The 12147-nt window shown below is 37.5% G+C and overlaps 1 protein-coding gene across 3 annotated transcripts in view; it reads right to left on the bottom strand.

The window, feature by feature from the left end:
• sardh (sarcosine dehydrogenase) overlaps positions 1-12147 on the bottom strand; it is a 63832-nt gene that overhangs the window by 40518 nt on the left and 11167 nt on the right. For all 3 annotated transcript variants that reach the window (XM_059538793.1, XM_059538794.1, XM_059538795.1), the window contains exons 8-9: positions 11199-11328; positions 3853-3939 (exon numbers count right to left, since the gene is read on the bottom strand). In XM_059538793.1, the coding sequence (XP_059394776.1) occupies positions 3853-3939; positions 11199-11328 (217 nt within the window). The remainder of the gene's footprint in view (positions 1-3852; positions 3940-11198; positions 11329-12147) is intronic.

Consider the following 12147-nt stretch of genomic DNA (forward strand, 5'->3'; position numbering starts at 1 on the left):
CCATTTCAGTACCCGGATCATTCTTCTATGCTAGGAATAGGCGTTTTCCGCAAATATCACATTCGAATATTTGAGCTCACAAAAAATGAATATTCGAATATTCGTTTATTTAAATTAAGTTTAATGAGACAGACGTTATTTTTCAGCAACATTTATGGTTTCCGTCATTTTGAACAAGCTTGAACATTACACATCGTGTTTTGTAGCTGAAAACCTTTAACAATGCGTGCAAACAAACAAACGATTTTTTTTTTGCTGCAAATCCATTTATCCTTTGCTGAAATTTCTGCGTCTTCATGGAGAGAGCGCGTCAATGTTGCTTAGCAACGGCAGACGCCTCAGGAGCGCTTCTGCCCGAAAGGAGGAGCGCTTTGGAAAGAAGGAGAAAGCGGCGCGCCTAAAAACGCTAGATATGTGAACGGCCCCTTATTCATTCATTAATTATTTTTTGCTTGCATACATCTTCAAATATGCCGTGGAGAATCACAGAAAGTGACCAAATTAGGTTTTATTGTGACCTTTTTTTTTTTAAATTTGAATATCATTTTTATTTATCGAATAATTAGAGCAGAACGAATATTCGAATGTTCGACTATCCGTGCACACCCCTATTCTATGCAGCCATGATGTTGTAATTGATGCAGTATGTGGTTTGGCATTGTCATGTTGGAAAATGCAAGGTCTTCCCTGAAAGAGACGACATCTGGATGGGAGCATATGTTGTTCTAGAACTTGGATATACCTTTCAGCATTGATGGTGCCTTTCCAGATGTGTAAGCTGCCCATGTCACACGCACTCATGCAACCCCATACTATCAGAGATGCAGGCTTCTGAACTGAGCGCTGATAACAACTTGGGTTGTCCTTGTCCTCTTTAGTCCGGATGACATGGCGTCCCAGTTTTCCAAAAAGAACTTCAAATTTTGATTCGTCTGACCACAAAACAGTTTTCCACTTTGTCACAGTCCATTTTAAATGAACCTTGGCCCAGAGAAAATGCCTGCGCTTCGGGATCATGTTTAGATATGGCTTCTTTTTTGACCTGTAGAGTTTTAGCTGGCAACGGCAAATGGCACAGTGGATTGTGTTCACGACAATGTTTTCTGGAAGTATTCCTGAGCCCATGTTGTGATTTCTATTACAGCAGCATTCCTGTATGTGATGCAGTGCTGTGTAAGGGCCCAAAGACCACGGGCATCCAGTATGGTTTTTCGACCTTGACACTTACACACAGAGATTGTTCCAGATTCTCTGAATCTTTGGATGATATTATGCACTGTAGATGATGATAACTTCAAACGCTTTGCAATGTTTCTCTGAGAAACTGCTTTCTGATATTGCTCCACTATTTTTCGCGGCAGCATTGGGGGAATTGGTGATCCTCTGCCCATCTTGACTTCTGAGAGACACTACCACTCTGAGAGGCTCTTTTTATACCCAATCATGTTACCAATTGACCTAATAAGTTGCAAATTGGTCCTCCAGCTGTTCCTTATATGTACATTTAACTTCTCTGGCCTCTTATTGCTACCTGTCCCAACTTTTTGGGAATGTGTAGCTCTCATGAAATCCAAAATGAGCCAATATTTGGCATGACATTTCAAAATGTCTCACTTTCAACATTTGATATGTTATCTATATTCTATTGTGAATAAAATATAAGTTTATGCGATTTGTAAATTATTCCATTCCTTTTTTACTCACAATTTGTACAGTGTCCCAACTTTTTTGGAATCGGGTTGGTAGATGGCTTACTAGCTTTTGAAATAGCAGCTGCATCTGAAATTGAATACTGACTAGATAGGTACTACATTTATGGAGAATTTACTGAGAAAACGCTAATGAGGAAACGCTAGAGAATAAACCACAGTATATTTTAGCCTAATGTTAAAAATACTAGATGCACCAAAATATTTTAATAAATGTTTTAATAAAAACAAGTTTTCATTAAAGATTTATAAAAAAAAAAAGAAAAAAAAAAGACTGAAATCATTTGGTTCCACCCTCCAAACTGTTTAGTTTGAAATCAAATAATTTCCAGCCACTAAAATTTTGGTGCATTAGTAATAAATGCAGAAAAAAAAATCTAATTCAGACAGCTCTTTTTTGCCTACCATACAGTAGAAAAGTCAGCATATTCAGATGCAGGGAGAGACTATGTGTTTTTCTCTATAAGGATAGCAGCTCTTAGCAATCACATCACCAATGGGCCACCATCTGCCTCAGATTGAACTTTTCTGCTACCAGGTACACATCAACAGTCTGACCATTTAACCGGTTGCCCTGAAACTCTCCAAGACGACTTTCAGTTGCATATTTTTGGTGTGAGAGTATCATTGAGAACAGAGAGAGGGAAAAGCCAGACTGAAGACAAACGTGCAGACACAATGGAAGGACGACATCTCTGTGGTCATGCATACTGATGGACACACACACATAATAACATCCCACAGCTCTGATGGAATCACACCCAAGGAGAATCCCTGATCAACATCTTACGCTGTAAGTACCAGGCTAATACCCACTTTTCATTACAGTTTTGACATTCATAGGGTAAGCGTCTATGTATTAGAATGCACCGTTTTTCTCAAAGAGCAAAAGATGTGCAATTAATCAAACATTCAATGCTTCTTTCGAGACTGAATGGTTTATCTAATGGTTTAAGGACGATATAATGGTTTGTCCAAAAATGATAAGTGACCTATAAATGAAAAGTACGTCATCATTTATTCATCCTCATGTCATTACAAATCTGTATGACCTACACTACTGATAAATTTTCTGAAAGCTGAATGTTCGGCATATTATATATGATATCATGTGAATTTAGCTTTACATCACAGGAATAAATTACATTTTAATATACAGTATTAAAGTATAAAAAAGTTTTTTTTGTAATTGTAATAAGATTACAAAATTACTGTTTTATTGTATTTTTTATATTAATCTAATAAATGCATCGTTGGTGCTCATTAGAGACTTCTGTCAAAAATATAAAAAAATCTTGATAATTCCAAACTTTTGTCTGGTTATGCATACTAAAAAGATAAGAAGAAAATAAAAACAGTCCACACATTGAAAGTCCATGGGGTCCAGACAAAAACATCTTTACACTGTATGAAGAAAGCCAGGTTCGGAATGAGAAAATGTGTCTGAATTACGACTGGTACTGCATATCATATAACATAAACAATCACAGCCTCTTGTACTCCTTTCGTTCCAGGAAATGAGTTTTACATGCTGAGGTCAGGAATCGATGTGTCATAAAAAAGCAAGCATGCGTCTAATGTCTGATTGTGATTCGTATGGCCATGTATTCTGATCCGTTCACACGATCATGGCCTGTTGTCCGTCAGCATGTCTGAGGCCTGCAAGGTGACCCGGCCCCAAGCCGAGCACATTCAGCATTACTTCAGATCCGGACTGAGTTTCATCTGACCTTCAAAATCACGAGCCATCTGCATCCAAAAACACCCCCTTAAAATGCTTTCATTTGCAATTTTTATCTTCGATTTAAATGTATTGGGTTATATAGAACAAATACAGTACAAATAAAACAGACTTAGAAATCTACTTAAAATAGTCACAGGAAGCAACACCATGGTCCAGGACAGTCACTAGTGAAAGACTGTGCAAGAGGAAGAGCAGACCGGATGCTTAAGTACTGCACATGCAGGGGTCAGAGATCAGGTTGCGTTGATCTTGAGTAGGTGGCGTGTACATGGAGAGTGGGTGGGACTGGATTTTGCATTTGAACTCTGCAGGGTTTCAGGGTTCAATAATTCATTTGGCACTGGTCAGTTGTGGAAGAGAAAGGTGTGTGTGTACTGTGTTTAAGCACCATGCTCTTACCTGCACTGTTGAAGCCACATCCAAGGAAAAAGCCTCTCACTTCCGGGGCTTCACCCATCAGGGGCTTGTGGTCTGCAGTGAAGGATTCTGGAGGAAAACAAACCAGCAAAGAGAGTAAAAATACACTTCCATTTCAAAATACATTTCCATTTACTGGATTTTTAACCAAAACTACAGGAAGAAACATTATCTTTTAAAATAGCAGAGATCAGTTTATTATATTGGCATTTGTGTTAGCATTCCCAACACAAAACTCTGCCGCCCCTCAGATCATTAAAGGAACACTCCGACTTTTTGGGACTTTAGCTTATTCACAGTATCCCCCAGAGTTAGATAAGTCCATACATACCTTTTTTATTTCGGTGCGTTCTGTAAGTGTTATTTGACGCACCCACCGCTAGCCTAGCTTAGCACAAAGACTGGATGTTAATGGATACTGGTAGCATAGTAATCCCAATAAGTGACAAAATAATGCAAACATTTTCCTATTTACATGTTGTGATCTGTATAGTCACAGCGTGTACAAATAACAAGGCTATATGAGACAGAGAGCATTTTTAATCGTATAAATACTGGGAACTATATTCTCACTAGGCGTAGGAGCACAGCTAACGTTACTTCGGCGGAGTGGCTACTTGGGCGGAGTGATTAGCGCAACACACGGGACGCGCCGTGGTGAGAAGAGAGTCCGCTCAGAGTTGGAGTAATAGAGTCAGCAATTACTAGATAACTGCGACAATAAACAGGGGAGACCAGGTATTACTATGATGTTTCATAGAATTCCAACCACAAACGCTGACCTGATGAATCGATGGCTACTTGCTCTGGAAATAGATCCAAACACACCTGTAAACGCCATCACGAAGTATTTCGTTCGGACCATGAAACGTGTGCTAAAGGATACAGCCATCCCATCGATAATAAAGACAGGACAAATTGGATCACCTGTTGCTGTGGTAAGTGTTCCGTTATGTTTTGAGATGACTAACATTAGCCATACTGTAACAGTGCCATGCTAATGTAATATAACCTTAGTAGTGACACTATTACGTAAATAGGGGGTCCGTGTATCAGTGTATCCCCTTTATTGTTATTATTGTGACACACTGTATGCAATGGCTATACTACAATTTCATTGAACTATGAATGATCCTTATAACAAAATCACTTACTTGGTTGACAGCTGACCATTTTGTTCACTCGGCATGGGGCGTTTCTTCCAGTTGATCTTGTCACAATGGGGAAAAAAAGACAACTGCCGGGTGTACGTTATTAGGGCAGAGAAATCTTCCGTGGTAGTGACGCAAATATTTTGATTGTTATCAAGCCTTGACATTGATGGCAATACCCGGTCCCATTCATTACAACAAAGGCACTCTGTTTCTGTCGGCATAGTTTGGCATGTTCCACATTTACACCACCAGTCCGTGTTCGTTCTGATTCTCCCTTCGTCTTACAGCTTCCAAAGTTTGTAACTCCTCGTCTGTGTATTCTGGCTCAAAACTATATGGTTCTGGATCTTGGTTTGATACACAGTAAAATTCCTCTGAGTCTGACAATTCCTCAAAGTCAGCCATGATCACGAGTCACGTCTAGCTAGTTAGTCACGTTTGTTTTGTTTACAGTCTCGTGTGCTGCGCTAATCACTCCGCCCAAGTAGCCACTCAGCCCAAGTAACGTTAGCTGTGCTCCTACGCCTAGTGAGAATATAGTTCCCAGTATTTATACGATTAAAAATGCTCTCTGTCTCATATAGCCTTGTTATTTGTACACGCTGTGGCTATACAGATCACAACATGTAAATAGGAAAATGTTTGCATTATTTTGTCACTTATTGGGATTACTATGCTACCAGTATCCATTAACATCCAGTCTTTGTGCTAAGCTAGGCTAGCAGTGGGTGCGTCAAATAACACTTACAGAACGCACAGAAATGAAAAAGGTATGTATGGACTTATCTAACTCTGGGGGATACTGTGAATAAGCTAAAGTTCCAAAAAGTCGGAGTGTTCCTTTAAAGGATAAGTTCACTTCCAGTATAAAAATTTCCTGATGATTTCTCTCTCTCAAGTGGACCATTGACACTCCTAATTGAGATTGTAGATAGAGTGTCAATGGTCCATTTGAGAGATAGGTGGCGGTAATGAACTTATAAGTCTGTGATCTGCCATAAAGCAAGAAGAAGATGCGTCACGCGAACGGGCTCAGAACAGTTCAGATATTGCGTTGAAAATGAGGTAAAAAACTATATAAATACTGTTCAGTTTCTTGCACAGACCGATCATTTTGTGTCTTTGCACATCAATGTATCATCACAAGTCGAAGGGTTTAATTTGGTTTTGTTTGTGTATGTTTTTTGACTCTCAAAGCCGTGATTACCATCCACTTCCATTATATGACTGACAGACAGACAGTTAAAAATCTCCGTTTGTGTTCTACTGAAGAAACAAAGTCACCTACATCTTGGATGCCCTGGGAGTAAACAGATAAACATCAAATTTTCATTTTTGGGTGAACTATCCCTTTAATGTTATTCACTATGACATAGGATATTACATTAAGCAACAAACATTCTTGAGGTAACAACGCATTTACATGCACAATGTCAGTTAGATACATTCTGGACTAGCATGTGGTGAAATTACGACTGTTTATGGTGGAAGAAAACTTGACTACCACTTTAAAAGCACTTCAGAAAGAAAACTAATTGCTTTGAGAGTTTATAATGCGGCTCTTTTAAACACAAAAGTTAAGAAAATAAGGGTGAGAGGTGGGAAACTGTGGCACATGGTGCTGCCGGAAGGTCAGACCAGATTATTCTGAAAGGCTTTTTAAAAATATATCGCTGCTGAGCGCTCACTTAATGGTCTATTCGTAATGGTCAAAGCTTTCAGTAGCAAGATATCATGGGATGACCCTCAAAAGCATCAGTGACAGAGAGAAATGCAAAGGCGAACGAGTGTAAGGAGGAGAAACAAAGGCCGCGAGTGCAAAAGAGGTGAAGAGCAGAGACACACCTTTTCCATTACTCCACATGAGAAAGTGTTTTCCACAGCAAAAGGAGAGGGTGAGGCTGCAGCTATATTTTATTTATCCATCTTCCTCTCCTCTATTGCTCTTATTCATATTTCACCACACACACATACACAAACCGCTATCGCTGAAGCGCTCTGACTGCCGTCCTCAGAGGTCACCTTGTGGTTTCAAACACGGCTTCAACAACAGCAAACCAAAGGCTTTGGAGCACGAGAAAGTGACTAAACATGATCCAATGAGAAAGTGTGGTGCGAACAAGCCATTCAAACTCAAATACAACACGTTTGAGTTGATATAAGAAAGTCCAAAAATGAGATAATTAGTGAAAATTATCATTTTTAAAATGACTTAATGACAATTTGAGCAACTTCTGCTTCAATGAACAAAATGATCAATGATCTGCCACAAATTATTGTTTCTTAGTTAAAAAAAAATTAATAGATGAATCTCATATTTATAATGTGGTCTAATTTATTTATTTATTTTTTTATACATTTCTATTTCAATAAAACTTTTCTTCATTACAAATTACATTATCAGCATGAGTAAAAAGTTGTTTTCTTTCCATTTTATGTTCTTTATTTGTATTAAAAATGTTTTTTTTTTTATAAAATACATTTATAGACTTTCAAAAGATATCTATTTCAAATAAATACTTTCTTTGTATAAAAAAAAGGTAAATGGTAATTTTAAAAAATAAAAATAAATGGTGTCGTAATTTCCATAGAAATATTAAGCAATTAAAACTATTTTCAACATTAAGGAGTAATGGTGCTGAAAATTCAGCTTTGCATCACAGGAATAAATTACATTTTATAATATATTCACATAGAAAACAGTTAATTAAAATTGTAATAATATTTCACAATATTACAGTTTTTACTTTATTTTTTAATTAAATTAAAATTATATATATATATATACATATACATACATGCCCGTAGGCATGTATAACCCCCCCTCACTGCCAAAGGTCCAGAATTTAAGTAGTTTTTTTTCATGTGCTTATTGTCAGCATTGTTTTAATCAATGCTTGTGACAAATATGGTTGCTGTTTAATTAATCAAATTAATATGATTATTGTAGCTGGGCGTTTGTGTGTGTTGGTGTGCCGCGCATGCAGTTCAGAGAGAGTACTTCTCGCAATACACTTTTCAAAGCAACGGTGAAGAAGCATCGGCTCTGAATGATGTGGGGGGATTCTTTTTTAAAATTTTTATTAAAAGCATTTCTATATTTTATCCACTCAATAATCTACAATATAATAGCCATATAAACATAGCGTAATTATAATAATAAAACAGTGGGAAATTTAATGATATTGGCTGTGCAATATTTTTGTGATTGGCCAATACCGGCAGACTGGAGCCAATGGAAATGCTTCTCCTTCCGTGCGCGTCTTATTCCTCTGAGAACTTCAAAGCAGACCGCTTAAGGTAAATTATCTGGAATGATTAATTGATTTACGATGCTAATGCCAACTCTCACACATTCACCGTGAGACACACACAATTGACACTTTCCACACGCTCTTACGCCACACATCCATTTTCTCACCCACAGTAAAATCGCAAAGCAAAGAGGACACGAAGACCGACAGACAAGAAAGAGCAGGATACTTATGTTATAAAAAATAATCTCAGCTCTCAGATTCTGTCAATTTTATTACAAAATTCAAGCAATAAGTTTTGGCGCTTGTTAATGTGACGTGACAGATCCCTATAGTGGCACGTGAACCGATCATTTTTAGCTAGTAGTTTTCATAGTTTGGCTGGTTCTGCGACAGTCAGGTGCGACAAAATTAATTTGACATGAACCAAGAGATAACATTACCGTCTACAGCCACGAGAGGGCGCTCTATACTGCTCACTGTGCTCATTGCTCCTGTAGTCTACACTGAGAACATAGAGCGCCCTCTCGCGGCTGGAGACGTTAATGTTTTCTCTTGGTTCTTGGTTCTAAATAAATGCGACTTATAGTCCAGTGCGACCTATAGTCCGAAAAATACGGTAAACGTGTTGTTACTAAACCTAATACAATTCTGCTTAGTTACTAAAATGTTTAGATTTTTTTTACACCAATCTATCTGAAGTTGGATGTACACACATCTAATGAATGAAATTGGAGTGTTTAGTCATTGACAAAGCTTAAAAAAAAAGGTGTTTGACTGTTTTTATGTCAGGCGGTACAACCAAGTAGTGAGTATGGGGCGAAAAGAGCAAGAGAGATGGAAGAGAAAGCAGGCAGCAGCGTCATTGTCGCAGAATATTGAACATATGTTCAAAAAAACTGACAAACAGGGTAAGGTTGTTATATTTACTACATAACCTATAACATTGGATAGCTAACAGTCATCAACCTCACTGGAGCAGAAGGTAGCTGAGGTTGTTCCTGATATAGCTCGATATAAACCACCAAATTCTAAAAACACCAAAATATTTTTAATTTATGTTATAAGCTAGGCTAAACTGCTTCTAATCATACATATAAATCATGTGAAACTATAGTTATTGTTTTGTTATTAATATAATTTTTTCTTTTAAAGTACCTTGTTTGTCTTCCAAAAAGTATGAAGCCAACTGTTACTGGATAACAGGATGACAACTTTGCAAAGTAGACTTAAAAAAAAGTGTATTTCAGATAATGAAACAGTTAGATTCACTTTATACTACATCACTGACCAATGCATATACTGAATATTTACAGATGATTTGCAACAGCTCAGGGAAGGTCAAGTGTAGTCTTTAAACTTATGAACTGTGTATGGACTGACAAAGGTGTTACATGAGGAAGCAATTTGACAAAAATGCAGTAAATATTTTGGGTGCATAAAAAAGCGTGCTCGTTAAGATACCAGCAGATAAGGTAATCCAGCACAAATTAGTGCATAAAAGGTCACCAAAATGAAGTTAAGTGAGTCATCAACGTTTAATGGATGAAGACTTCTGAGCAATGTTCCTGATATACTGACTCACGTCACAGCTGGCCAATGATACACAGCACGAGTGTGAGCAGCAAACACACCTCAACACTTATTCTGAAATCATGTGAGTCACCACTGTACACAGGTGGCCTTCAATCACATAACGCTGATTTTCAAGTGTAGGTCTTGACTTTAGTAGATGCAGTTAATGGCCAGTGGGACACGCATCTAGTTTTTAATAGCTGACGAGTGGGTGAATGGGGCCTGTGCTAGCTCTCTCTTAAAGTGATTTGAGGAGCGCTCATCCACTGACCCGAAACCCTTCTGCAAGTGACCGTGTTGCAACCTTTGTTACAGAATAATTATTGTGTTTTCTGAATAGAAGTACATTCTAAGTGTATTGAGAACGTTGTTTTAAATTTTAAGTCTTGTCACGTCCTCCTATGCTCCTGTTGCTGCTATTTTTTCTTTTATTCTGAAGTAAATGAGTTTTTTTACATGACCTCCGTGTAAGGGTCTCAAATTCTTGAACTTTCACTAACAGACCAACAGTCACTACAGTGTTTTAGCAGCATTTCACACCTGTCATCTTTTATTACTTGACTGAATCTCTGGAGAGAGCCGGAATGGTGACAAATCAGCCAAGTGAGTGCAGAGTGCAGAGTCATTTGACTGGCAGTCTAGTAAACCAATCAGCTGGTAAGATGGACGGGCAGAGCACAGCGAAATCGAACTCACTGTCATGAATTCTGTGTAATGCTCTGATAAAGATACAATGACTACAGAAATACATTAAACTTTGCACTGCCATATAAATATCTGTATTCTGCACCACATGTATTCTGAACAATATATGTGACTCTTATGAGCCTGTTGTGACTTGTTGATTCCTGATTTAATGCTTTTTATAAGCCAGTTCTTTTTAGCGAAATGCAGTGCAAAAAACTCCCGAACAAATTACCCCTATGAACCAGTCGTTTCAGCAATTCAAAAACATACAGCAGGCAAAATGTAGTTTGATTCCTGAACAAATGATTCCTATGAACAGTTCCTTTTTAGTGATTCAAAAATACACAGAAAAATGATTAAATAACACACAGTGAGACCAGTGATTAAGTTTGATTCCTGAATGGATGATTTAACTGATTCTTTTTAATTACATAATCATTTAAAAACGTACAGCATCCCTAGCTTAATTCCAGAATTAATGACTCTTATGAGCCGTTCCTTTATATGATAAAAAACACACAGCGTTAAAAGTGTAGATCGATTTCCAAACAGACAACACTTATGAGCCTGTTCTTTAAATGTGTCAGAGACAGATGTTGTCAAATGAGCGTTTGATGCATTTGTCTGTGTGTGTGTGTGTGTGTGTGTGTTTACATACCTGGACCACAGACAGTGGATTTGATTCCAGTTTGTTCCAGAGCAGGTACTCTGTTCACAGCACCATCAATGTGCTGCATAAAGACGTCCCAGTCCAGATCAAACAAGCTGAAGGCAAACTTATCAGACACCTGCAGGATCACAGAACAAATACACAATGTTATAGCACACACACAATAATGGAGTGACCTGGTCAGAAGTAATGAGCTCACTGAATCTCATATAAAGCTCATAAATCCAGCACTGAATCTATGATCCAAGAGGAAGGTCTTACTGGATGATAACATGTCACTGACATATGTACCCCCAATCATGTTAAACTACTGGTGTCAAATTGACCCTTTGCCAAACCCTACGGAGGATCTGTGCATTTGGAGTTTTAAAAGCCTGCCACAGGATAAAAAAAAAATTCCTGTAATTGCATTAAAATTAAAGGTAATTGCAACATTTTACAAAATCACAAAAAAAAGTCCCATAAAAGACAGAAATTAGAGAAATAAACTCAGGATTATGACCCCAGCCCACTTTACTTATCTCACAACTGTTTCTGCCACGGAATAAAAAACTAAAAGTGTAATTACAACTTTTTATCTCAAAACTAATACTTTTTTCACAGGGCTGTTTTGACACATTTAACAATAACCAGCATCGTAAATCCTCTAAAGATAAGATTTTTTTTTAAATGCATGTACATTTATAACACTATACTATTTTTGATATCACCTTTGCATCAAATTTCTAAATAACTAGTTAGTTATTTTGGAAAGTGTCTAATGCAGTGTCTATGGGAGGGACGGTAAATTTGACATCATTCTTTCATGCAAAAAATATATATTTGTGGTACTCTCCCATTCAGTGCTGTTGAAGTTAACCAAACTATGATGACTTCAGCTGCTGAGAAACCAGAAAATGAAAAAAAGATCCATTCACATTTTTTTCTCCTTTACATC

Source organism: Carassius carassius, chromosome 45, assembly GCF_963082965.1.
Source record: "Carassius carassius chromosome 45, fCarCar2.1, whole genome shotgun sequence".
In the NCBI taxonomy this organism is placed as follows: domain Eukaryota; kingdom Metazoa; phylum Chordata; class Actinopteri; order Cypriniformes; family Cyprinidae; genus Carassius; species Carassius carassius.